The sequence below is a fragment of the Dipteris shenzhenensis genome, chromosome 11, assembly GCF_047967505.1.
Source record: "Dipteris shenzhenensis isolate YYH24624 ecotype China chromosome 11, Dip_SZ_1.0, whole genome shotgun sequence".
Classification (NCBI taxonomy): Eukaryota; Viridiplantae; Streptophyta; class Polypodiopsida; order Gleicheniales; family Dipteridaceae; genus Dipteris; species Dipteris shenzhenensis.
The window spans coordinates 22,885,999-22,910,185 of NC_141606.1; the positions used below are offsets into that span (position 1 = coordinate 22,885,999).

Consider the following 24,187-nt stretch of genomic DNA (forward strand, 5'->3'; position numbering starts at 1 on the left):
AAAAACGTCCCCATACAAGGTGACCAAGATAGAATCTCGAGAATGTCTTAATTTTCTTGTGTGTCACCAACCAACCATCCATCCATCCATCCATCATATGCTATGATTCGCCTCCCCCCTCCCACTTTGATATATCTTGTGCACTCCTCTCTCGGAAGTGCCAAAAAAACGCCCCTATACGAGGTGATCAAGGTAGAATTCTGGAGAATGCCCTAGCTTTCCTGTGTGCAAACGAGACCAACGATGAATCCATGGATCCAAGCATGGATGCGCTCGCAATTTTGAAATATTATGTCCTCTTGGGAAGTTGCATGGGGTTGTATGACCTAGTATGACCCCTTTTGGCTTCATTTCTCAGCTCTACAAACTCTCTTTTGCTCCGCAACGATGTGTTGCGGATCGCATTTCCTTAGTAGACGGTTTTCGTCTTCCCTCCTCTCCTTCCCAATCCCGCCTCAACATCTCCTTTCCCTTCTTCTTTCCAGAACCAATCACTCCACAATTTCTTCTTTCCCCAATTCTTACTCGCCTTTCCTTCCCCCCCCTCCACGATATCCACCTGAGAATGCCCAATTGCCACCCCCCAAGCCTAACCATGCACTTCGCCATCTTTTGTCACACCAAAACCCTCTGCCTCGTCTGAGCTCGCCCGGTGGGACGGCTCTCCTGGATCACATTCAGCATGGTGCTATCGGATCCGCAGAAGCATGTAGTAGCAGCCTTATTCGCTCAAAAAAAAGAGCGAAACAGCCTCAGTTGACTGTGGCTGTTGACATCGATGAAGGTTAGCAACCACGCCTTGCGACACCATAGGCAATGCACCTGATGCAGGCACATTTTGATCCGTCTTGGTCAGGCTGCTTCTCAACCCGAAAGTTCATGAAACGCGAACTGAGTAGCTCATTTCTAGTGACACTCTCTTGCAAGCTATCTGCGAACGCTCTATTGCTTATGGATTGCATCCTCTTTCTTTTTGCAGTGCTTGGCAGTTTTCTCACAGCCTTGAACACATTTGTGGCCGAGCGGTACTTTCACGAGCATTCTGTTTCCGAATACCATGTGTACAACTTCACGGAGGTGAGATTACTTGAGGTCCTTGCGAGAATCGAAAGTTAGGAAGAGGAGGCGTATAGATGTGGTTCACAGAATCGCATTAGACGAACATGGTGGCCGATGGCCGTTTAGTTTGTTAGATTGTCTCAGAATTGGACGATTTTGCATATCTGATAACTCGTATTTCTGCTTCTTATTGCTAGAAAGAAACAAAATTGAATGTGGGTTTTTTGTTTCCAGGTTTGGGGATGTTCTCGGGTAGAAGGTATGCCATCCGACGTTTCAGCTGTGTCATCCATTAATAACCTTTGGTGAATGTTTCCTCACATATGATTTTGCCATTGCTTTTATAGAAATGAAGAGATTGAAGACTCTTGGTCTTATTTAGGTGACAACTGCTACTCCATAAGAGAACGAGAATGTTAGGGTCTTAGCACATGTGAGGAAATAGGATGGGAGTGGGAAAAAGTGGTCCCATCCATATTCAAATGTATTTCTATCCTATTCCCTTGCCACACGGTGCAAAGGAACTAAGGATGGGTTAGGTGGGAGAGGACACATGGCATCATTTCATTTGTTTAAGAGGCGGGAATCAGAACACATGGTCCAAGATGGGAGAAAAAGTGGCTATTTCCATCTAGACTACTTAGTCTAGGATGGAAGTGATGATGATGAATAGAATCCCATCCTAAAACCATGCTGTTCCCATCCATGTGCTAAGCCTCTTAGTTTAGGAAGAGCTAACTGATAGTTTAGCGATATTGGCTTTGATTAAAAAAACAATATTGTGACCTTTGCTACTCGTGATGAGAATGAACAATGCTTAGAGGATTTAAAGTAATATTTTTGGTAAATATTCCTTTGGTCGAGAATCGAAACTATATAAGAGGGGCACTCATTTGAAAGCCCTTGAAAAGAAGCTATCGTGATTGTAAGCTACCTATGGAAATGAAACTGTGTTGTTGGGGGTGACATTAATGTAATTGAGCTAGTCACTCTTAACTTTACCATTGTGTGACATTTATTTCTTCCATCACATTGGATGTATTTTCCTAAGATTATGTTGGAAATTAGATGGTCACCTTCCCAGTTGTGAGCCCCCATATAAGAACAGCATGGGGGAGGTGGACCAGCGTAGGTTGGGGCTGCCACATGGGCACCACATTGGCTGTCATGTGGGCAGCAAACTTACACATAACAAACAAGAGAGAGGGCTGCCGCATTAGGCAGCACATAGGCTCTCATGTGGGCAGCAAGCTCACAGAGAAGACAAAGCATGGGGCTGCGACATGGGCAGCATATGGGCTGCCATGTGACATCCAAGAAAGTACCTGGCAGTTTGGAGCTTCCCTGGAAGACTGAAACTGAATGGAACTGCCACTTGTCAGTCAGGGACAGTATGGGGCAGATCTGTGCAGGTTTGACAGGCTGGTGCATGAAGTCAGCGTCCCAGGACCCTGCAGTACGGATGGTAGGCGCTTATGTATGGATATGTACGAATGCTGCAGCAGATTGTATGGAGCTAGGAAGAGGTTCCAGGGCAGGAATTGGGCCAGAACAGAGGCAGGACACCTGGAGCAAAGAGGCGACGGCTTGGCAGAGGTTTGGCCTGGAACATAGCTGGGTCAGAGAGGTAAAGGCTTGGGCTAGTGGCTAGATGCCACATGGCCAGGCGGTGCTGAAATTGGGGCTGGTTCACAGACCAGCCAGTCAGTTCTAGAGACTGAGTCAAGGGCTGACTGGGTTGGCCAATTTGGGCCTGACCGGTCGGCTGTTTTGGGGGCCTTGTGGCTCCTATAAGAAGGAGCCTTAGATGGCTCATTCATCATCCATTCAATGAGTAGTTTGGAGCAGCAGGTAATCCAGGAGGTACTGGTGCAGCAAGGGAGGTGGCTAACTGCAGCAGACAAGGACATATATCTAAGTACACAATAAGGAAAGAAGGTTTGGATTCCCAAGTATACCATTGTGTGAGTTCGTGGGCCACTTAACTAACTCTGGGGTTAGGCTTCCACTGCATTCTTTTGCTCTAATAGATTAACACTATCAATGACATGTGATCCAGCCTTTGCCCGAATGCTTAACCTATACTCTCAATACCTTTTATTAATGCTAACCACCAAATCACCTGAAGTCCAAGCTCAGGTGAGCTATGTTCTTGGTACCAAAGTTAGGTGAGCTATGTTCTTGGTGCCAAACTCATCTTCTTGCCATTGGTAGGAAATGTATATAAAAAGATCGTAGCTCTTTATTCCCCATCTTGATCTTTTTGATATCTTTCGTCAAATGGAGTTGAGTTTGGAAAACATTTAAGCTTGATAAACGTTATGGACCTTAAATCTGTTAGTGCTAATTGAAGTTAGAAGTCTTTATGCATCTAGACATTTTGTCCTCATGCTTCTTACTTCTAGGCAATGATATATCTCTACTATTTGCTTTTCTCAACGTTAAGTTCATTGACCGGCAATTGTGTTTGTTATTGGATTTTTATTCTCACGTTTATATATTTTAAGGTCAGCGTACTTACATACATTGAATTCTTTAAAATAAAAACTGATCTTAGTGCGTTCTTGTGCATGTAAGATCTAGGTTAGCCATTGAGTTGCATACTCATCTACATATTGTGTTGCAGCGGACCTACGAGTCCATGCCTTCTTTGAGTCTGAACACTTTGATAAAGGCATACTTCCAATTCCTGGAGCTTACCAATCATTGTTGCAAATAGCGTCATATTGCCACCTTTATGTTGTGACGTAAGTTTCCATATACTAAGATTTTGTGCAACACGTATGTTTGTGAATGATGGTTTTCCTAATTACATGACTATCTTATGTAGATCTCGGCAGAACATCATAAAGGAAGCAACTCTTGCTTGGATTGAGAGACACTATTCTGGCATCTTTAAGGAGGTCCATTTTGGAAACCATTTTGCATTGGAGGGTGAAGCTCGTTCAAAATCTGAGATTTGCAGGTATCTTGTATTGATCAACTTTGATATTAGTATAGTCATACTATACAATTTTGTGATTTTGAAACTTTCATTAGTTTTTTGACGAAGTTGATACAATAGTCATGTAACAGGCTAGTAGACGGTGCAAACTACCTTGTGAAGTTTTTGTCCATGTTGCGGCCTGCTGATTTTGTGATAATTCTTTCTAATAGCATAAAAGCCCTCTGCAAATTAAGGCATCTGACCTTCCCGAAACAAAATAACTGTGCAACCACCACACACTGTGGCACTAGTCACCTCAAGCACGAGGGACACGAGTGTACTTGCTGTACCTCAAACACACAGTTTTAGAACTGCAAAAAATTCCGGGAATGCAGAGCAGAGTGCTCTCTCTTTTCTTTCTTCCCCCAAAACAAAAATCTGTGCCTGCTGTACCTTCTGTACCTGCGCAGGGTACCTGCTGTACCCTGTACCTGCGAGGGCACAGATCCCAAAAAAAATGTCGAAGGTTTTGCACTCGTCCTCGCCCGCTGATGGAGGTCGGCTGCCTGTGTGCAGCCGGCTGCTGCTGGTCACGCGACCGTACAGCCGGTACGACGGCCTGTACGGCTTCCGTACAGTCGGTACGGCTGGCTGTACTGGTCGCTCCAGTACAGCTGCTTGTGTGCAGCCTGGTTGCGCGGCCGGCGCTGCGCGCGCTGGCTGCGCACGGCCGGTGCAGTGCGGTGCGCGTGCGCTGGCTGCGCCCGCCTGGTAGCGGGTAGCAGCTAGCAGCAGCTAGCTGCTGTTGCAGCTGTAGCTGCCCGCGCGCGACCTGCTCCTGCGCGCTGCGTGCGCGCTGCTCGCTGCTTGCTGCTGCCGCTGCTGAGGGCACGAGGCCCGAGGGGAGGGGGAGGGAGGGGTAGAGGCTCTGATACCACTTGTGAGGGAAAGAGAGAGAGGGAGTGGAACAATGGAGACAGAGAGAGGGAGACACAAGAAGTGTGGGTGTGTAAAAGTGTTGAGCCACACCAAAAACTCATAAGAGTTTTATTAGGATTAGGGATTCACCCTATGACTGTCTTAAGACAGTCATAGGTGTCATAACTTTTTAAAAAAAAAGGGTGGCAATGTGCCTTTACCCCAACAACGCATAGCAAGGACTAGCTACTATGACATCCCCACTGACGATGTATACATATGAAATTTGAACAAAATAGAAAGCCAATGCAAGCACACCATTCACATGCACCGTATACTATCTACCTAGATGAGTCCAGGAACATGCCCAAACTTATCCTCTAAAAACACAATATAGTGCAGTTTCAATCTCATGATAGTCACTCATAAGGTTGAAAACCATAAACTTGATCACACATAGCAAGGACTAGCTACTATGACATCCCCACTGACGTCATCAACGCCCAACAGTGGGTGCAGACCATAGTATAAACATATCTCTCACACATACAAATCCACACACCCACACATACTTGAGCATCCATTTATACAAAGTCTTCATACTGAGTTTCTATCGGCATTTCGTAGGTGAAGGGCAGACTCAGCCATGACAAAGGCTAGCACTAGAGGAGAAAGCTAATCAAAAGGTAGTGCAAATCTCAGTTTTCGGGTGACAATTTCAAAAGGCTTTTGCCTGGAAGTGTATGCAGTGTATGCCTTGAGGCAGTGCGGAGCAAGGGTGCCCACATTGGTCTTGTTTTCCGCAGTGTATTCAGTGACATTTCTTGCAGGTCACATTCTGTGTACGACACTTTGAAAATCTCAGTTGAGTCACGCTTGGTAAGGGCGCATCGAGTTTACTCGGTCCCTAACTGTCCATCGTTGATAGTGCTCAAAAGATTTTCTCTTCAGTGTTTGTACGTTGGGATCTGTGTTGTTACTGTGTACACAGGGCCGTTTATGCATTACATTGTCAGGTGAAAGTGCCAGGAGAGCGCTGTATTTTGTATGCTACCTCAGTGTTGAGGTGTTTTTCACTTGGTACAGGTGTCAAATCAAGGGGCTTTTGCCCAGATTTTGCTTGTGAGCACTTGAGTTACTGTTTGAGACCTTCAGATGCCTTTTATCCCCTTGGCAGAAGGGTGATTGCTTGGGATTTGTCCCATACTTTGTTGCAGGTTTGTGACAGGCTGAGGTGTTTGGAGCCTTCTTCAGTGGACAAAACAGTGTATGACAAGCGCTTTATGCATATAAAATCAGTGCAATACCTCATTTGAGGTGGAAGAAGTGTCCAGGACAGCAGTGTTTTGTGCTTCGTCAGATGATGATGCACTGATAAAGCACTTGTGGAACAGCTGCAGCATTCTGAAGTTACTGTTTTATGCCTATTTGAGCACGGTACAGTGTGTCAGAAGGTACAGTGACTGGAGGGAAAATTTTTCTGTTTTGCTGCAGATTTTTTGACAGTAAAAAAAGAGCACTATTGTGAGTGCTCCTGGCTCTTGATAGAGCAGGTTTTCTGAGAAATCAGAATTTTATTTAGTCATTTTTTGACTTACAGGGAGTCAGGCACTTTCCTTATCTGATATGGCATCAGGGGGAAGTGAATCTTCAATAGTGAACATAAAGAAATTGGAAGGGGCACACAATTATGCATTATGGGCAGAACAGTGTTTGAATGTACTTCTGCTAAAGAAGATTTCTAAGCCCATAAGGGTGAAGGGTGTCAAGCCATCTGGGATGGCAGATGATGAGTGGGAGGAGCTTGATTTGTCCACAAGAGCTGCTATCATGCTTACTCTCACTGATTCTCTTGTGTTCAATGTTCAGGCTGAAAAGACCTCTTATGGCCTATGGCAGAGGCTAGAAGAGTTGTATGCCCAAAAGAGTTCAGCCAGTAAGGTTTATTGGTTGAAGAAGCTTGTCGACCTTCGCATGAAGGAAGGTACAGCTATGACCTCACACTTGAGTGAGTTCAATGCCATCTTTACACAGCTTATTGCACAGGGATTGAACCTTGATGAGGAGTTCAAGGCTACTTTCTTGTTGTGTACCCTCCCTGAGAGTTGGGACACTTTCAAGACCACTCTGTCAAATTCAAATGTCACTCTTATGTATGCTGATGTGGAGAGCTCTCTCCTTATGGAGGAGATGAGCAGGAAGAATAATATGGGCAGCAAGTCTTCCAATGCTTTGCAGGTACAGGAAAGAGGTAGGACTCAGCAGAAGGGGAGATCTGCTGGCAAGTCCAAATCCCGCAGTCAGTCTCGTGGCAAAAAGGATATTGAATGCTTTTACTGTGGCAAGAAGGGACATGTGAAGTCTAAGTGCTTCAAGTTTATACGGGATCAGAAAGCCAAGAAGGCTGATACAAAGGATGCAGGCAGTGGAAGCAAAGGCAAAGGCAAGGCCAAGGCAGATGACTTGGATGCAGTGAATGTTGCAGCAGAGGACAGTGACAGTGACAGACATGATGTTTTATGCTCTTCTGCTGTAATTGCACATACATTGGTTGTTGATGGCCTTGACATGCATACCTGGCTCTTGGATTCAGGTGCTTTTTTTCATGTTACTCCTCATAGGGAGTGGTTTACTTCCTACACAGGTAGTCATGGAGTTGTTCACCTTGGGAAAAACTATGCATGTCAGATTGCAGGGATTGGCAGTATACATATAGTATTCCCTGATGGACGCATATTTATGCTTGATGGTGTTCGCCATGTGCCGCAAATCAAGAAAAATCTGATTAGCACTGGCTTGTTGGATGACAGTGGTTACCACACCACATTTGGGGATTCCAAATGGGTGATTACTGATGGCCAGGTTGTAGTGGCTGAGGGTTATAAGAGTGATATCTTGTACCCTCTTTATGTTTCCAGTGTAGGTAATCATGTTGTTGCCATAACCGAGCTGCCGAAGGTTTCATTGTGGCATAGCCGGTTGGGACACATGTTTGTTAGGAATGCAAGAACTGTCACGTTTGGGTTATCTGCCGTCTCTTTCATTTTCAGATTTGCCTACTTGTGATCATTGCATTTTTGGAAAGCATTCTATGACTCCTCATAAGAGGAGAACTCCCCAGAATAGATCACCGCTTGATCTAGTGCACACTGATTTGTGTGAGATGCCACAGCTATCACTAGGAGGTGCAAAGTATATCATTACTTTTATTGATGATGCCACACGCAAAGTGTGGGTCTATTTCTTGAAGCATAAGAGCGATGCCTTAGATGCTTTCAAGAAGTTTGTCGCTCAGGTTGAGAATCGGACAGGACGCAGGCTGAAATGCCTCAGATCCGATAATGGGGGTGAGTATGTGTCACATGCTTTTGTACAGTTTTGCGAAGCTAAGGGCATTAAACAGGAACTCACAGCCCCTCATAATGCATCTCAAAATGGTGTGAGTGAGCGGATGAATCGAACTATTCAGGAGAAAGTTCGATGTATGTTGTCTTATGCTGCATTGCCCCATGGCTTTTGGGCAGAAGCCGTGCAAACAGCAGTTCACCTAATTAACAGGTCGCCGAACAAGGCTTTGGAGCTGAAAGTGCCAGAGGAGGTGTGGTCTGGCAAGCCACCTTCATACAAGCACTTACGTGTGTTTGGCTGCGAGTGCTTTGCTCACGTACGCAAAGAACTGCGCACCAAACTGGAGCCAAAGTCTTTCAGATGCATCTTCATGGGTTACGGTGACGAAGGTGAAATGGGGTACAGGTTATGGGATCCTGTCAAACGGAAGATTATACGCAGCAATGACGTCATCTTTAAAGAGGATTGTGTACACAAAGAACCCGTGCAACCTGTGGAATACAGGAGGGTTGTTTATGATGATGTCGGACAGCAAAGAATGCCCATTAATATGCAGCAGCAGGCTGCTGTAGATAACCTTGTTCAAGAGGGTATACAGGCTGAAAATCAGCCAGGCAATTTTGCCAATGATGCACCACTGGATATGCCAGCAAATGGCGCTGTAGGACAGCCAAATATGGTGGTACAGCCACCCGTCATGCATGACGAACAGGCTAGACAGCAGCCTATTACGGAACATTTTGTTAGGAGGAGCACCCGTGTACAACGGCCTCCTGAGAGGTTTGTTCCAGGAGCCAATAATGTGGCTGATTTTATCATGCTGACAGATTGTGGTGAGCCTTCCAGCTTCAAGGAAGCTATGGGAAGAACAGAGAAAAAGAAGTGGGAGCAAGCCATGCAGTCAGAAATGGACTCCCTACTTCAAAATGATACATGGGACTTGGTGCAGCTACCTCCAGGCAGAAAGGTTTTGCCGTGCAAGTGGGTTTACAAAGTCAAAGTGGATTCAAATGCTTTACCGAGGTATAAGGCCAGATTGGTTGCCAAGGGATTTAAGCAGGAGAAGGGCATTGACTTTGATGAGATCTTTTCCCCTGTAGTCAAGATGACTACTTTGAGAGCAGTGTTAGCTCTTGTTGCTCATGAGGACATGGATTTATGTCAGATGGATGTGAAGACTGCTTTTCTTCATTCACGGAGATCTCCATGATGAGATCTACATGAGTCAGCCAGAGGGATATGCTGTTAAAGGGAAAGAGCAGCTTGTGTGTAAGCTCAAGAGGAGCTTGTATGGACTCAAGCAGGCGCCAAGAGAATGGTACAAGAAGTTTGATGCCTTCATGCAGTCCCAAGGGTATCATAGGTGTGAGACCGATCACTGCTTGTACACCAAACGGGCAAAGGATGGCAGTTTGATGCTACTCATTCTATATGTAGATGACATGCTGATTGCCAGCAAATCTCAGCAGGAGATTAGTGCTTTGAAGAAACAACTGCATAAGTCTTTTGACATGAAAGACTTGGGTGATGCAAACCACATTCTTGGTATGCAGATTATTCGTGACAGGTCCAAGGGACTTTTGTTTCTGTCACAGAAGGAGTACATTGACAAAGTACTGCAGAGGTTTAAAATGGAGGGGGGGAAGTCTATTAGTACCCCGTTGCCTCCACATTTAAAACTCAGCAGTAAGGACAGCCCTAGATCAGATGATGATAAGGCTGAAATGGCCAAGGTTCCGTATGCATCTGCAGTTGGTTCTTTGATGTATGCCATGGTTGCCACTCGTCCGGATATTGCTTTTGCGGTGGGAGTCATCAGCAGGTATATGGCAAATCCAGGCAAGCGGCACTGGGAAGCAGTGAAAGGCGTCTTAAGGTATCTCAAGGGTACCAACGACTTGTGCATATGCTATGGTAGGCAGGATGCATTGGTGCATGGTTTTACAGATTCAGAATATGCAGGGAATGCAGATAACCGGAAGTCTACTACCGGTTATATTTTCACATTTGCAGGAGGTGCTATATCATGGGTGTCTCGGTTGCAGAAATGCATTGCACTGTCAACCACTGAAGCTGAATATGTTGCAGCCACTGAGGCTTGCAAGGAAGCAATATGGCTTACTCGGCTGGTGGGAGATTTGGGCATTACAGGAGATATGCCAGTTTTGCATTGTGATAGTCAGAGTGCTATCATGTTGGCAAAGAATCCGGTCTTTCATCAGAAGACCAAGCACATAGATGTGAAATACCATTTCATCAGGGAGGTACTGGAAGACAAGCGGCTTGAGCTTGTGAAGGTGCATACTGATGATAATCCTGCAGATTTGCTCACTAAGAGCTTGCCTACAGAGCGGTTTGCACATTGTCGCCACATCATGGGATTAGGATGAGACCATTCTTATTTTATGGTCTTGTATACAGTAACTGTATATTGCTGTGATTTTTTATTCTTTTCTCCCCTTTAGGCACATTGGCCTTTAGGTGGGAGGTTGTTGGGGTAAAGGCACATTGCCACCCTTTTTTTTATAAAAGTTATGATACCTATGACTGGTCATAGGGTGAATCCCTAATCCTAATAAAACTCTATGAGTTTGTGGTGTGGCTCAACACTTTTACACACCCACACTTCTTGTGTCTCCCTCTCTCTGTCTCCATTGTTCCACTCCCTCTCTCTCTTTCCCTCACATGCGTGATGGAGTTTATGGTTTTCAACCTTATGAGTGACTATCATGAGAGTGAAACTGCACTATGTTGTGTTTTTAGAGGATGAGTTTGGGCATGTGCCTGGACTTATTTAGGTATAGGCTCTTGTGTGCTAGATGCATATTGGACCAGCTAGAGTCTTTGCAGTAGTCCTATTGAAAGCACCTTCTTATCAAGAAGGATGGAAGGGATTTGCTGATCATTATTTTATGTGGATAATATGCTGCTGACAGGCACCTATGGAAAGAAAATTGCAGATTGCAAAGCTAAAGTGCAGTTGACATTTGAAATGTCATATTTGGAGCTTTTGCATGACTTGGGTATACGGTTTATGCAAAGTGATTCTAATTGTTATGACATTGTCATAGTACATATAGAGACTGCTAGAGCAGTTTAGAGAAAAGTTATTGTATGCGCACGATTGTAGTACAGTATTGGAGGGAATATAAAGGGCCTATGAAGAGGGAAACAATTATGAATATCTGTCTGCCCACTGTAGGGCTGGAACTGAGGGCTGCTATGGGGCAGTACCTGTGTGCTTCTGTACCGGACTGAACCGGGATGAGGGAACCTGAGAATTGAAGGAATAAAGGGGCTGCTCTGATGCAGAACCCTGCTGCTGCTTGAACCCGGACGGGAGCCTGTGGATGGACCTGTAGGTGCCAAGGATGGGGGCAGATCTGCTGCTTCCTGAACCTGGCTCGAAGTGCTGCTGTTCCCTAAGGTTGCTGCTGAGAACTGAAGCCCTGAACAGCCTGCAAGAGTGGATGAATGAAGGGGCCAAGGGGTTGCCCAGGGCAGACTGGCCGACCTGGTCCGATGGTCAATGGCGACCGTTGACCTTGGTCGGTCAGAATTCAACGTCGACTAGAAGTCGTGTTGACTTCTTGACCGACGAGACAACTCTGCATTTTTTTGACCTGCGTTGTCTTTTGAGGATGCGGTAATTGCTGGCATTTCAGCCTGTAGGCAGCATGCCACGGGTTATGGATGTTTGTGAGTGTTACTTCGGCTTCCAATAGAAGAGCATCTTGCATTATGGTGTCCAAAGAACATGGTAGCACAAAGGTGATGGCCCTATCAACCAACAAGTCATGACAAAAATAACAGACCAACTCTCGAGAAAATTTGAGCATAGTACACTTTACTTGATCGGATTTTTCCTTATGTGAAGAATATGGGTGCTTCATTATCTTGACATATAAGCTCAAAGACTTTATGTACAAAGATGCTAGAGCTTTTGGAGAAGGAATCTATCCTCGTGACTCTTGTGAACTGAACTGCACTTCAAGAGGGGATTCTTGTGTTTTCTTAGATCTTAGACTTTCTCAATCTACCATAGGATTAGAGGTTGATATATACGATAAACATGAACAACCTGAATATAGTGGTTTACACATTATAAAAGTGCCTCACATTGACTCAAACATTTCTGATTTGGCAAAATATGGAGTCATTTCTTCCCAATTCCATAGATTTTCTCGCCTTTGTACAACTAAGGAGTCTTTTATCAATCAATGTAGTAATTTGATCACTTTACTATTACACAAGAGGTATAATCCAAGGAAAATAATGAAAAAAGTTCGCACATTCTTAGATATGAAGTCTTTTATCTATGGTGTATCGGCCTTAGGTATGTTTAGAATGATTGAACATAAGCTGAAAACAAAAAGCGGGGAGCTGAATAGCCCGTTTTTCTTTTGGTTTCAAAAGAGAGTTTGTTTGAGTATGCTTGTGCTTTCTAAGTTAGAAATGTATTTTTGCCTCTTTGTAGAAACGATACATGAGTGTAAAGGGCCATTTAGCTTTTTATGTTTTAAATAAGAGAGAGAGTTTCTAGTTTTTTGAAAGATTTTGTTTCTTGACTTGCTTGTTTATTTTTGCTTAGTCACCTGCTTCGTTTCTTCTTTATTTCTTGTTTTCATTCTCGTTTTATTGACGTATTTTAGTAAGCACTGGGTTTGCCCAAGAGACTCCGCGGGTCTTTAGAAACCCAGTATAGCTTCTTATGCTTGGGCACTGACGACAACATAAGTATGTCTTCCTTTTGTTTGTCATAAAAGTTTTTGTTTACCTCTTTTTTCTTCTCTTTCATTTTCTCTTTTATATTCTTTGTAGATTTTTGATCTTTAGAACAACAAAAAATCTAAATTTGTATGATTGGACTTATTCTAGTCTTACAAAGGTATATATATATAAGCTCATCCCTCTCAATAGGTGTTTGTTGGATAAATGTGTGCTTATGTTTATGTGGGCGAGTGTATGTGGGAGCATGTGTGTTTTCAAGAGTCTACACCCATGCCATTGGGCCTGTCATAATAGCTAGTCATTGTCATGCGTGATGAAGGGTAGGGTTTTTCACTGAGTGGGTGATTGCAATGAGGTTAAAGCTGAACTGTTTGTTTTTCTTGTAGGATGAATTTGGGATTTATCCAGATGTATATATTTCCTTAGAAATGTGTGCGAGTGCCTTCATCTGTATTGGGGAGAACTTGAATATTACTATACTAATTTCTAGTCACGTTTTATGATCTCTTCTGCTAACTCTCTCTCTCTTTGCCACCTTCTTCACTCCTGTCTTTGTGGTTTTCTTTCCTATGATAATAAAAGCTCCTATTTTGTTCTACACATTCAAGTTCTATGATTACATGTAAGATAGCTTAGAAATGGCTACCCCAGTGAGAGCTGCCCCACTGAGAGCTCCTGTCAAGCAAACTGGACATTATAAAGTTGTATGCTACATGGATCATTACCATGCAGCATTTGTCTATCTCCAATTCTCATTGGTCTTTTTACATTCAAAATGCTTGATTTAGAGGGTAGAAGTCGAATATGTTTTGGACGCTTTTTTTCCCATTTCAGAATCTCCATTGAAAGATTCAAAAGAATTCTCAGACATAAGACGCGTCGGGCTGAATAGACATACAAATTATTTGTAATGTATAATAGCCAGGAGACTGTCTTTAGAAATGGCTGTGATCTTAGGCATCAAATGCGAAAAAATTGCAGAGGAATTCCCTAACTTGTGGATATGTTCATGGAGTTGGACAGGGTTTGTTTTTTAATTCAGGACTGTTGGTTGTTTTATAGACGTGTCTTCTTTTCCTTATCACTCTTCTTTTCTTTCTCTGTTGAACCTAAAGTGTAGATCAGTTGGTATATTCCATGTGTCTGTATAGTATTAATACAAGTCGTTACAGGAAGCTCTTCTCTTGAAGCACAAATCATGTCTCTGAAGTTTAACGATGACTGTTATATTATTCGTTTCCTGCTGGTATAGGAATGGCATTGTCAGGGGACCCCCCCAAGCTTTGGCTCTTACATTGTTGGCTCTGTATGTGGCTGATTGTGCTAGAGCTGGAAAAATCCAGGATGGTGGCCTGTTTAAATGCAGTTGTAGATTGTATTCTATGTATGCATGATGGAATGAAAATATGAAGCATAGTGAGCAATGCAGGTGCGTTGGTGCACAGGTTTTGGTGGACGACAACCCAGGGTATGCCTTGGACTGTGCTACAAATGGCATCGAGGTCCTTTTATTTGATTATAATAATAGCTATCCTTGGAGTAAAACTCCTGAGGGTCCCAATCATCCATTGATCACACGCGTTCATAACTGGGAGGAGGTAGAAAAGATTCTGGAAGCTAGGTCCAAAAATGCACAAAGATGATGTGCATAAATTATGCTCCACACCCAATTTCAAACTGTTGTGGTATCTAAAGTCAACATTCAAGAAGATTATGGAGGGTTTCCCTGGACAATGTTGTAGAAGATCAGGGCTGTCCTCCTGTGGCCAGTTGCTCTTTTGGCACAATTCAAGGGCGCTTAGCAGAACCTTGAGTATTGGTTGTGGTCATATTGACCAGGCTTCTTAATGCAAAAGTCTGCATTGATTTTGGCCGGAGAGGACACCATTTTCTTGGAAAATTCATATATAGCACATTGCAATTTTTTTCTCTCTTATTTTTGTTTATCCCATGTTATTTGTGGAAGGTGGGGAAGCAAAAAGATATTTACGAAGGGGTTTTAATCATCCAGGTTTGTCAAAATTGTTATGAGCTGACACTGGTTACCACTATGGTGCTTTTCTCTGGACTGCTTTGCTTTGCTTTATTGTGGGAAAAAAAATTCATTGAAAAGTCTTTAGCTATTGTCACCTTCCTCCACTGTACCCATGTGTGTATTAGATATATTTATTATGCATTTGAATTATTTGAATAACAGTTTTTATTTCCTAGATTAGTTGTTGTTTTGTCCAATAGGACATTATCTATCTAGGCCTAGTGCAAAGAGTAGACCCTCAGGCGTTATTCAGAGTACCCAAGATAAGGGGAAGCAACCACACCCCACCCAACCAACCTCAAGGGACCAAACTAGACAGATTGGACTGCACATTGGCCTAGTTGTTGATTGGAAAGTACCTTGAATGCCTAGGCATGGGTTAGCGGGTATGTCGAGACAAATTGATATAGTTGGCATAACAATGGACGTAAATGGTCTCTAGGCTGGTCAAACAACCTATGAAGCTATGACTTTGGAGGAGTTTTGGGATAGGACATTTATAGGATTAAACGTTTGCATCTACATGTAGATTTGTTTAGAACAAACCATAGAAAAACATGTTTCAATGAGTTTTTTTGCTTGGTAGTGGTTTGTTGAAAGAAAGGGGATAGAAGATCAATGTGAAGGATTGTAATAACTGTGTAAAGAGAGGCTTCTACTTGGGCTCCAATATTCATCAAGCTTGAACAAGTGGTGATGGTGGGTGAGCTATGTTTACCCTAGGGCTTCATTAGGTTTGTGTGAACTTGGAAAAGCAATTGAAAATCTCGCTCAAGATTTCATGTGGCACGCTAGCTTTCAAGTTCCATGCTAATAAGAAGAATAATTGTTGACATAGCTAATTGACATTTGAGCAAAGATATGAAGAAAGCTTAGAATTTCCAAGTAGACATTTAGGCAAGGCTCTTTGGGGCAATGGGGCAAATGAGCAATAGTAGTAGGCACGATTTAGAAGAGAAGTTTTCAGGTTGACATATGATTGTGGTGGCTCTAGGGGACTTGCAACCTCCCATTGGGAATAGACATTAGACTATGAAGTCATTGTTGCCTTGTAGGTGTCGACAGAGCATGCCTTTGAGAGGAAGTGAGACTTGAATATTTTAAGGATTTCCTACCTTTTGGGGCACCTCAAGCAATGAATAGGTTGAAGAAAATGAGGGGTAGAAAAGATGTGGAAGAGAAGAATAGGTTGACCTTATAGAATGTGGAAGAAAATGAAGGGTGTATAATCTAGTGATGATAGAAGAAAAAAGGACGGACAACTTTGGGTTAATGACACACGTCTAAAAATCATGGGGACTTTGAGAAACGAGGCTCATGTTTGAAACTCCAGTTATTACCAGTGTGAATTAGATTTAGGGAATTTGAGTAGATGTGGAGTTCTTGGCTTTCATCTATATGGGGAGCAGGTGACAATTATGGGGATATGGGTAAGGCAAGCTAAGAAAATTAGAAGTTGTGAGAGCAATTGTTGAAGTTGATGGTGGCTTAATGTGAATAAGAGAAGGCAAGTAATGTGTATTCCTACCAACTTTTTGTAGATTCTCCTACTAGGACGGCCTATGAGAACAAAAGTGCAAAAGAAGTACTAGACTTCATGTCGCTTATAGACTAAGGTAATGGAGATGTTTATGAGAAGGGAAAAGTGATTGATAAAATATAGCTTAAAAGTGTAGACAAGGACTTAGGGCCATGGGTAGCATATGAGGTATGTAGTAGTATGGTGTTTGAGGGTGTCATGGTCAGTTGTGACTTGACAACTATGCAAATATGTGGATCATCTTCCTCAAAACTTTTGATAATTTGCGACTTGCTATTTTTCAAACATTTGGATTGTCTCCCCCAAAATTTGGTTTGGACATGGGTTAGTTGAAATGTGTGTGTGTGTGTGTGAGAGAGAGAGAGACAGAGAGAGAGAGAGAGAGAGAGAGAGAGAGAGAGAGATCTATTAACATATGCAGAAGACCTCATGGGTCTATGAGACATAGTACAAACAACCAAAAAGTGACTTACTACATCTGGATAACCATGCACAAAGCTAGCTCCTCCCGAGTTATTATGGGGCTTAATTGCATTCTAATACAACTACAAGGTGGCCTTTATAACATCAGTTTAAGAGAGTCTTTGGATTGGAATTGAAGTCCCTAATCAATGCTTGCCCATCTCGGTAAATTGCCCAATTTCTTGCTTTGCGTGTTCGTTGTTTGAGCTAATCTTGTACCCTTTAGTTTATGTGTTTGCTTGAGGACCTTAACTCTTGCTACCCTCCCTCTAAAGTAGACTTGTGCTTGTGTGCCAGTTTGACTGACATTGCATATATCATTTACATCCCATTCAATTTGCAGAACTTTCTACTTAAGGCATATGATTACATCATCTATGTCTTTCTCCTCATCATCTCATGAAGGCAACCATCTTTAAACCCCCCAATCTGTAAGATTGTTCTTATTTTCACTCTAGATTCTTGCTCTTTTACTTCCATATAAAGATTAGCTTTATTTAGTTTGTTGCTAGCATTCCTCTTCTTTGATAGAATGAACTTGACTAGTGATCATCTCTTTGACTGTGGAGACCAATTGTGGTGCTAGTAGAGATACATTGTATTTGTGAAGTACTTTTGCCACCATTTCCTATTTTCCACTGGTCTCCATGTTGTGTGTACCTTCCTTCCAAGAGCTATGTGTTGGAGCTTGAGCTCTTGTATTTTCTACTGCACATCATAGATTTGCTCTTGCGGGTTCGAAATGATTCTCCGCATTTGAATCTTTGCATAGGAGGCAAGCGATGGGAGGGCTGCAATGGTCAAGTAAGAGACATTGCTCGTTGAAGTCGAGGTGAAGGTCTTGACCTTGGGAAATTCCATCATGCCCTAGGCACCCCCCTTGTAAGAGCTAACCCCCAAGTTGGGTTCGGGTACCCAACTCGGGGTTAGGGAGGAGTGGACTAAACTAAACCTGTGAAGTGAGGTAAAAGGTGGTTAAACTGTGGGCTTACATTTGTGAAAGGTGCTTGGTGACAGCATGAAACGAAATGAGAGAGAGGGGGTGAGAGAAAGAGCCTGAAACCTAAGACCCAAAATAAGTAAGTGAACCCAAAACTCGGAACAAGTGAAATCGAACCAGTAACTTAGAACTCAAAAAAACGTGAACCCAAACCCAACGTTCAAAACCCAAAGCGAGTGTGAGCTCGGACCCCAAAACTAAGAATAAAGGAATTGAGAATTTGAAACTTGGAATTGGTGAGCTAGAATTTAGTAAAACCTAAAATTTGGAACAATAATTGAAGCCGAAACTTGGAACAAGCGGACCTACATTCCTGACGCAGTTGCAAGACATGCCGAAGATAGTAGACATAATTTATTAACAAAGCCTAAAACTTGGAACAAGTGAAGCTGAAACTTGGAACACAGATCTACAACAAGTGAACCCAAGATTTGGAACGCGTAAACCCAAAAACTAGAACTCAAAAATAGATGAATGAGGAACATGAAACAAGGATCTTGAAGGATTGGGTGAATTCGAAACCCAGAACAAGTGAAGCCTCGAACCTAGAACTTGAACAAGTGAACCTGGAACCTAAAATGTGAAGCACTTAAACTCAAAACCCAAACAATTGAACTTGAAACTTGAAACATTTGAGCCCAAAACTTGGTTTTGAGGACCTCTATAATCTATTGAGCTCAAGATCTATCCTTCTAGACTTCCTCTCCTAGAATCCTCAAGTTGCATAAATAGTAGTCCAATTTTAGTAGATCCTATAAATGGGCATAAAGAGATATCATCTCCTTTGCAATTAAGGAAATAACTAGCACCCTAACAAACTGAGAATGCAAAATAACTATAGAGTAGTGATCTCACTATAAAAAACAAGTCGATTCCTTTAAATCGATAGTTGCAGCCTTGATTTTAGTTCAATATTTTCTTAAAGTTCCATGGACATCCCACGATAGGATAATGTCTCAATTTCTTAGATCTTAGACTTTCTCAATCTATCGTAGGATAAGCAGTTGATATATATGATAAACATGAACAACCTGAATATAGTGGTTTACACATTATGTAAATGCCTCACATTGAATAAGTTTTTTTTGATTTGGAAAAATATGGAGTTGCCTCTTCCCAATTCCATAGATTTTCCCCCCTTTGTAATGTAGCAAATTTATCACTTTACTAATACACAAGAGGTATAATCAAAGAAAAACAATGAAAAAAGTACACAAAATCTTAGATATGAAGTCTTTTATCTATGGTGTATCAGCCTTAGGCATGTTTAGAATGATTGAACATAAGCTGAAAACAAAAAGCGGGAAGCTGAATAGCTTATTTTTCTTTTAGTTTCAAAAGAGAGTTTGATTGAGTATGTGCTTTCTAAGTTAGGAATGTAATTTTGCATCTTTGTATGAAGTGGTACATAAGTATTAGGGGCCGTTTTGGTTCTTTATGTTTTAAATGAGAGAGATAGAGAGAGAGAGAGAGAGAGAGAGAGAGAGAGAGAGAGAGAGAGAGAGAGAGAGAGAGAGAGAGAGAGAGAGAGAGAGAGAATTTTCTTCCTGTTTTTTGGAACATTTCGTTTCTTGATTTGCTTGTTTAAATTTTCTTAGTCACCTTCTTCCGTTCTTGTTTTCTTTCTCTCTTGTTTATTTGACGTATTTTAGTAAGCACTAGTTTGCCCAAGAAACTCCACGGGTCTTTAGAAACCCAGTATAATAAAAAATACTTGGGCACTGATGACGACATAAGTGTTGTTTTTGTTGCTAAGTATGTCTTCCTTTTGTTTTTCAAAAAGTTTTTGTTACCTCGTTTTTCCTTCTCTTTTGTTTTCTCATTATCATCCCATTTTGTGCTTGTGTACCATTTTGAATGATGTCACATATATCATTATCGTCCCATTCAAATTGTGGTATTTCCTTAGTAAGGCATATGATTACATCATCTATGTTTTCGCCCTTAGCATCATGAAGGCTCAACCCCCCAATGCATAATATCATTATATTAATTCTAGATTCTCACTCTTTCACTTTCATGTAAAGATAAAATTTGCTTACTTTGTTGTTTACATCAGCAAAATCATCTCTTGCTTCATTAATTTCACTTGAGTGGTGAGCATTTCCTACACTTTAGAGGCATTGGTACCTAATGGATGACTTCTTGATTTCCATTGCACTTCATATCATGAACTCTCCTTTCTAGAGCTGCAAGCCAGAGCTTCATCTATTGAACTTCAAGTTATAGGTAATAAATATGCTCTTGTGGATTTGAAATGCTCTTCATTCTTTGATATGTCTTTGTGCTAGGAGTCAATCCAAAAGCTACAACAATTGAAATTCTACGAGTCAAGTTGAGGTGACAAATGTTTTTACCTTGGAAACTCCATGATGGACTACACACAATCGTATCCCACTATTGGGATATCTGAACTCAATTGAATTAGAAGACAAAACAAAGAGCTACTATGACCTACCAATTTGGAACTCGAGTAGAAACTAAGAACTCAATTGAGGTGAAAGCTTTTTATATGACCTAGGCTAGTACTCTTGGTGGTGGCATGAAATGATACGATGAACTATAGATTGCTGTTGCTAGTTGCCGATTGCTGTTCGCAAAGAAAAGGCTGAGAGACGGAGAAGGCAGAGAGGCTAAGAGAAATTGGGTGAGTTGAGAGGTAGAGAAGGCGAGTAGGTTGAGAGGCAGTGGGATGAGACACTAAGAGGTGGGTGAGCTGAGAGGCTAAGAGGAAGCTGGGCTAAGATGCTGGGAGGCGAAGACATTGAGGTAGCATAGAGGATTAACACACACATAAACACACACACACACACACACTTCCTACCCCTTCCTCCCTTTTTAAACCCTGGATCCCTTATATTCCCACCTTACCCCCCTCATTTGTTTGTTTAATTTTTAATTTTGTAAATTTTGCTTTCATTAAACTCCCCTCACTTTCCTTGTTTAAATTTTTTCCCCTTATCCCTTATTTTCTTTTCATTGTTCAATTTTATTTTTCTATTTTTTAAATTTACCTTCCTATTAAATTCCCTCTTTTCCAAATTTCCCATTTCCCCCTAATTTTTCCTATTGTCCCTAATTTTTTATTTTTTTCCTAAATTCTTAACTTTTTTCTAAATATTTTCCTATTTTTCCTCTAATTTTTTCTTTTTATAGCCTAATTTCATTACAATTCTTTTTCTCATTTAATTTCTTTTCTAAAATTTTCTATTTTTCATTAGTACTTCTCCTTTCTAAAAATGTCACCAAATTTCCTTGAGTTTTTCTTGTAATTTTTTGCTATTTTCCCCAAAATTTTCATTTATAATTTATCCTTGTCATCCTCTTATGCTCTTTCTTAATTAAAAAAAAAGAAGCTATCTTTAATATTATTTTTGCTTTCTTTATTTTGTATTAATTCATTTATTTACTAAAACCTTCTATCCTTTTTTTAAGACAACCCTTGACCTCCTATTTAAACCCCTATTTAGTTCTTAACAAAACCCGTCCTCCCCATCCCCTGACTTTTTTGGTGTGCACTTCAAGGTTTTTTTACCCTTGATATTTCCTCGACTATCTAAATTCCACCGACTTATCAGACCCTTCTATTTAAACCCCCTCACTGGACGTACTCCCTCACAAACCTATTCCTTCTGCTCTCTTTCCTCCCCTCTGCCTGTCCGAATTGGTTGGGTCGCCCTAGAGCTCCCGTACTTTCTGCACTCCCGCCTTTTGTGTTGCTATTTCTCCAAGCTTCCCTCACCTCAACTGTTGCACTGACTTCGAAAAGCTCGGTCCTCTTGCTGCAGCTCCTTCACTTCCCGTGGCACACATGTGTCGTAACTCTTAGCACGACTGCTCTTAGTGCTCTACACACTACTGTCCTAACCATGCACGGTCGTCTCACTACTCCATGGTGCCTCGCTTCTTGCACCTCCCACACTGGGGCCAACTCTGTTGTGCGGCTTGCTACCCGCGCAAGACACACACATCGTAGCTATCCTTTACCTCCCGTAACCATGCAAATCCATCTTCTCGACTGTAACAAGGGAGGAGGGTCTATGACACTTATCTTCCCAGCTAAAGTTAAAACTGGTTCTTATCATGTTTTCTTGTTGGATGGTGGCGGGTATGCAGATTCTCCTCTTCAGTAAATAAGATGCTTGTTAGGACTTCACCGGCGGAATTTTTATGTTTGTTTACACATTTGTACCAACTTTTGTTTTATGAACACCCATGTAATAAATAAATTTTTATCCACCCTTATCTGAGCTTTGGGTGCCGTGTTGTTAAAACGTTTTATATTTTAAACACACACAAACACACACGTATGCACACACACACACACACACACACACACACACACACACACAAACACAAACACATGCACACATGCACACATACATACACACACACATAGAGAGAGAGAGAGAGAGAGAGAGAGAGAGAGAGAGAGAGAGAGAGAGAGAGAGAGAGAGAGAGAGAGAGAGAGAGTATAGAGAATGAGAATAAAATTCTAGCATTCAAATTGGTACATGACAACTTCTTCCTGGAGGATGGAGTTGTTATGTTGGGCAAATACAAGGGTGATAAAAAGTGAGTTCCTATGGTTTATGCATCTTACCATTATGTATGACCTATTGGGAGGTCAGTTTTCGATTGGTGCTCAGTCGTCACTCGCCAAGCTTATGTTAGTGTGCTCAAAAGTACAAGTGTTAGCTGGGGACCAGGGCATCACCCTTATTAGGGAACCCATATCGTTAGGTCAGGGGATCCTGTATTTGAACAATTGCCAAAGGGGTTTCCTACCCCCCAAGGACCCCCATGTGAAGGTGATGCCCTGGTCCCTAGCTAACACTTGTACCTTTGAGGATCAGGCCACACTTCCATCCCAGTGTTTAAACTAGGTAGGACCTATTGGGCATCCATGCTACTCAAGCCTTCTCCTCATAAAGGTGGGCTTTCAAAATTGAGTTAGCCCCAGTAGCTACAAACTATATAAGAGTGGAGCATTGATTTCTAATTCTTACAAGTGTTGTTGAAGGAAAATAAAACTCCCACCCATCATCTTTATTAAATCACCTTTTTTTTCCCAAAAAAAATTATCACCCTTTTCAGAGTATCATGACAAAAGTAATACGATGAAATAACAAAGAACAAAGATGAAGGGTGTGAGACTTGTGAAATCAACTCTCTATTTGGTGCATATTCATTCTCTTGGCCTTTCATGGAGCTCTTTGTGCAAAGAATCCATTATCAGTATAAAGCTTTCATATGCTAAAGGTGTTGTAGTCAACTTGTCCCTTGAATCATAGTCTACTTATCTCTCCAAGATAGCCACTGTTACTCTACTTGGACAAGCATGCACAATCTCAACCTTTGGGACTAGATTGTACAACAAGAAATAAAAGACCTTGTGGATATAATGGTTCTCCCCTGCATATGCCAAGTGTGGTAGGATATCCACTAATGAGAATGCAACCCATAATGTGTTGTATCATGATTAGATGGGATCACCTTAGCTATTAACATGATTGGATGGGCTCACATTAGCTATTAACATTGCATTTTTAAGGCGTTCTCAAGGACTTTTGAGTCTCCTACTCATGTTGGGTGTGTTGGTTCATAGATGGAACAATGAAGCAAATATGAAACACAATGAACACTTCTTTATTCATGAGTGGTTACATATATAGGCAATTGCGATGTTGGTAGATCCCAGATCCACAATGATCTCCATGATTATCTCAATCAATCACCTCATATGATCACTCCAAATCCTCACATCACACCAACCTGACATACCTAGCTTCCCAAGTCAGTAGGACCTTCTAGCACACCTACACTCACACACTCCTTGCATAGGACTCCTAGCCCATAGGCACACACACACACATACATCAATTTGTCCTTCATTCCCCCCCACAAATCTATGACCTCAACCCTAGCAATAGTCCATGGGAAACTTCATGGCTTGCCCACCTCTAGTCCTACAAGGTAAGAACTCAAAAAGACCAGCAATCATTTAAGGATGGACTATCCATGGCAGAGAACCATTATTGACTCAAACACACAACATAAAACTAGAAGGCAAGGCCAATGCCCTCCTGGATGAAAGTCTCCTCATTGATAGAGTTCTTTGCAGCATCTTGGTCTGGTTCTTTCTTCCTGGTCTTCATAGTTTCCAAG

At 42.0% G+C, this 24,187-nt stretch overlaps 1 protein-coding gene across 1 annotated transcript; it reads left to right on the forward strand.

Moving 5' to 3' along the window:
* The first annotated feature begins 274 nt into the window (after positions 1–274).
* Positions 275–15,027, forward strand: LOC147896780 (uncharacterized). The gene is made up of 6 exons (XM_087381411.1): positions 275–784; positions 980–1,077; positions 1,294–1,318; positions 3,686–3,806; positions 3,890–4,024; positions 14,412–15,027. The coding sequence occupies exons 1-6, from the start codon at positions 388–390 to the stop codon at positions 14,623–14,625; spliced, it is 990 nt and encodes a 329-aa protein (XP_087237537.1). The 5' UTR covers positions 275–387; the 3' UTR covers positions 14,626–15,027.
* Positions 15,028–24,187: the final 9,160 nt, after the last annotated feature.